The sequence below is a fragment of the Hyperoodon ampullatus genome, assembly GCF_949752795.1.
Source record: "Hyperoodon ampullatus genome assembly, chromosome: 8".
In the NCBI taxonomy this organism is placed as follows: domain Eukaryota; kingdom Metazoa; phylum Chordata; class Mammalia; order Artiodactyla; family Ziphiidae; genus Hyperoodon; species Hyperoodon ampullatus.
Window position 1 is genome coordinate 21,188,470 of NC_136921.1, and position 3,392 is coordinate 21,191,861.

At 40.7% G+C, this 3,392-nt stretch overlaps 1 protein-coding gene across 1 annotated transcript; it reads right to left on the minus strand.

The window, feature by feature from the left end:
• Positions 1 to 1,918: 1,918 nt before the first annotated feature.
• LOC307056881 (DNA-directed RNA polymerases I and III subunit RPAC2-like) lies at positions 1,919 to 2,329 on the minus strand (the record flags this gene model as incomplete). The annotated part of the gene is made up of 1 exon (XM_079709863.1): positions 1,919 to 2,329. The coding sequence occupies exon 1, from the start codon at positions 2,276 to 2,278 to the stop codon at positions 1,919 to 1,921; it is 360 nt and encodes a 119-aa protein (XP_079565989.1). The 5' UTR covers positions 2,279 to 2,329.
• Between the last annotated feature and the right edge of the window lie 1,063 nt (positions 2,330 to 3,392).

Here is a 3,392-nt window from a genome sequence, read left to right on the forward strand (position 1 = left end):
AAAATGAGTAACTGAAAGAGGCTGAGGATTCATTAAAAATCTTTTAAATTACTTTTAAATAGTTTTTTTCCCTCACAGTTCTGTAATGAGTATGATTCCACCCTGCCTGGAAGTTAGGAGATGGATAACATAAACTCTTAAAGTCTTTTAAACTTGAATTTAATTTTCCTATGCTTCTGTGAGCATCAAAACTGGAAACAGGGGTATAGCTGTTAAAAATGGGACTAATAGGGCTTCCCTGGTGGCGCAGTGGTTGGGAGTCCGCCTGCCGATGCAGGGGACACGGGTTCGTGCCCCGGTCTGGGAGGATCCCGCGTGCCACGGAGCGGCTGGGCCCGTGAGCCACGGCCGCTGGGCCTGCGCGTCCAGAGCCTGTGCTCCGCAATGGGAGAGGCCACAACAGTGAGAGGCCCACGTACAGCAAAAAAAAAAAAAAAAAAAAAAATGGGACTAATAATGGGGTAAAGACTCCATTGTTTATTGTGAGGAATAAATGAGAATAAAGCATCTTAGTATAATAACTGCTACATAGAAGCATTCAGTACATGTTAATTCTTTAATAATTATGAAGGTGATGATAAACCGTACTTTTATTTCCTTTGTGCAGGAAAACTTTTATGTAGCCCAGGTAAGAGCAAGTGCTAAGAGTTAAGAATGTGTTTTAAATGAGTTCCAGAAAACCATTCCCTTAGCTGATCCTATTTTCCTGAACCTCAGCTAAAAGCCTTGAGAAAAATTGGGAGCCAAAATTTCTCCTACAGCAGAGTTGCTCCTCTTCAGTCTATAAAATTAAACTGATTATTGACTTAAAACAGTGATAGGCATTTTAGATTTAAGGCCAGTCTGTGAGCTGACTCACTAGATTTTTTTCCCCCATCTTAGGATATAATTTTGGTCATTCAATAGAAGAACACAAAACCGAAAAGAAAACCAGAGGGGTCACGGGGGAGAAGGAGGGAAACCTAACTTGAAATGCTCATTTGTTAAGACAAAAAAGTCATTATTGTTCTGTCTGAAGGCAGGGATAGAGAGATGTGAGAAAGGAGAAAGGAATTGAAGCTTTAGATGCAAAAAAATATTTGTATAAAGGATTAGGTGAGAGACAATAGAAAGGCAAAAACCTACTAGTTCAGGACTTGCTAAGAAACAGGTTGAAGTGAGAGAGTGACATGGACATATATACACTACCAAATGTAAAATAGATAGCTAGTGGGAAGCAGCCACATAGCACAGGGAGATCAGCTCGGTGCTTTGTGACCACCTAGAGGGGTGCGATAGGGAGGGTGAGAGGGAGACGCAAGAGGGAGGGGATATGGGGATATATGTATACATATAGCTGATTCACTTTGTTATACAGCAGAAACTAACACAACATTGTAAAGCAATTATACTCCAATAAAGATGTTAAAAAAAAAAAAGAAACAGGTTGGAGGGATTTGGGGAGCTATAATAGAGGTGGCAAACTGGCGGCTCATAGGCAGGGTTGAACAGCTATTACATGTACACACTGCTACATTTAAAATAACCAATAAAAGACCTACTGTAAAAAAATAATTATTTTTTTAAAATAAAGGAAATGGTGAAATGCCAAAAAAAATTTAACTTTACTTTGTTTCTAACAATTAATAATTGGAGGAATTCACATCAAATTCTGGATTTCTGGTATCTTTTTTTTTTTTTTTAAATAAAAGAGGGAATTTATTAGAAGAATACAGTTTCTTGCAGGGACTCCAACAGCTGAAATGGGTTAAGAGCTAGAAGCAGGCCTTTCTGCAGGACAGATCACGTTGTAATCACAAACGTTTACTTCTGGGTTTTGCAAAAGCACGAATAGAATATCCTAGTGGTCAGTCCTCCCTGTATAGTGCATAAGGGACTAGAATGTGGCTTCATTTCTGCTGGCTTTTTGATCCTTATATTACTTTATGCTGGCCTCAAACTTGTCAAGCACATGCTGGCAGACATTCATGAGCTCAGTCAGGCCTCTCTGAAAGGGCTCAACAGCTGGAAGGGCACCTCGAGTCTGTATGCGCAAATTAATTTTGCTCTCTGAAGGATGGGTTGTAGTGTAACCACAAAATTCCACTTCCGGGTTCTTCATGATCATGTAACGAAGAGAATTTCCTAGGGTATGGTCCTCCTCGTGCAATACAAATGTCACACAGTGTCTATCTGTCCCAGCTGCCTGGACCATTTCCAGGGCTGTCTTCCTCTCGCCTTCAGCCATTGGGGTCTTCAATCCAGATATTTTTCTCTCCAGCTCCTGGTCGTCTTCCATGGCGGGGGCGACTTCCGGGATCCTCAGGTGGTACTGGCGGGCCGGAGGCGCTGTCCCATACCTCGAAGCGAGCAGGCGCCACAGGAAGGAAGGACTGACGGGAGGAGCGCGGACGGAAGGAGGCTCTGGTATCTTTTGAAAAACCAGAAGATGAGGCAGAGCAGGGTCTGCCCTTCCAAAAAGCAAACGTCTCTTTCAGTATGTGCTCCCCAGCTTGCTGTGGCCTGAATTCTACTTCTTTCTGAATTACTTGTAGCTGGCTTTGTTCCTTTTCATGGTCCCCTGTATGCACTGTCCCCTGTATGCACTGAAGTTTACAACCTTCAGTTAAAAGGCACTGAGAGCATGGGACAAGACTTCAAGAGTTGTTTGTTGAAGCATGTTAAAGAAAGGAGATTTCCAAGTAAAGAGTTAGTCAACAATACTTCAAAAACACCTAGACTTAGGGGTCTTGAGGGCAGGCAACATCCATTTTTATCTTTATGTTCCATGACTTTGTAACTCACTGGGGCTTGTGGACACTTGCTAGAAAATGAGTAAATTATGTGGATATTGACAAACTGATTCTGAAGTTTATATGGAGAAGTAAAAGATCCAGAATAGGCAAGACAATATTGAAGAAGAAGAACAAAGTTGGAGGATTGACACTACCCAAATTCAAGACTTACTCTCAAGCTGTACTAATCAAGACAGTATGGTATTGGGGAAATAACAGACAAATAGATCAATGGAATGGAATAGACATCCCAGAAACAGATCCACATAAATATAGTCAACTGGTTTTTGACAAAAGACCAAAGGCAATACGATGGAGCAAAGATACTCTTTTCAACAAATGGTGCTGGAAAACCTAGACATCTACATGCAAAACAAACAAACAAAATGAATGTGTGCATAAACCTTACACTCTTCATAAAAATTAACTCAAAATGGGCCACAGACCTAAACATAAAATGTGAAACTCTTAGAATACAACATAGGAGAAAAATCTAGATGACCTTGGGTAAAGTGGTGACTTTTTAAAAAAAATATTTTTAAAGATTTATTTATTTTATTTATTTATTTTTGGCTGTTAGGTCTTCGTTGTTGCGCGCGGGCTTTTTCTAGTTGTGGC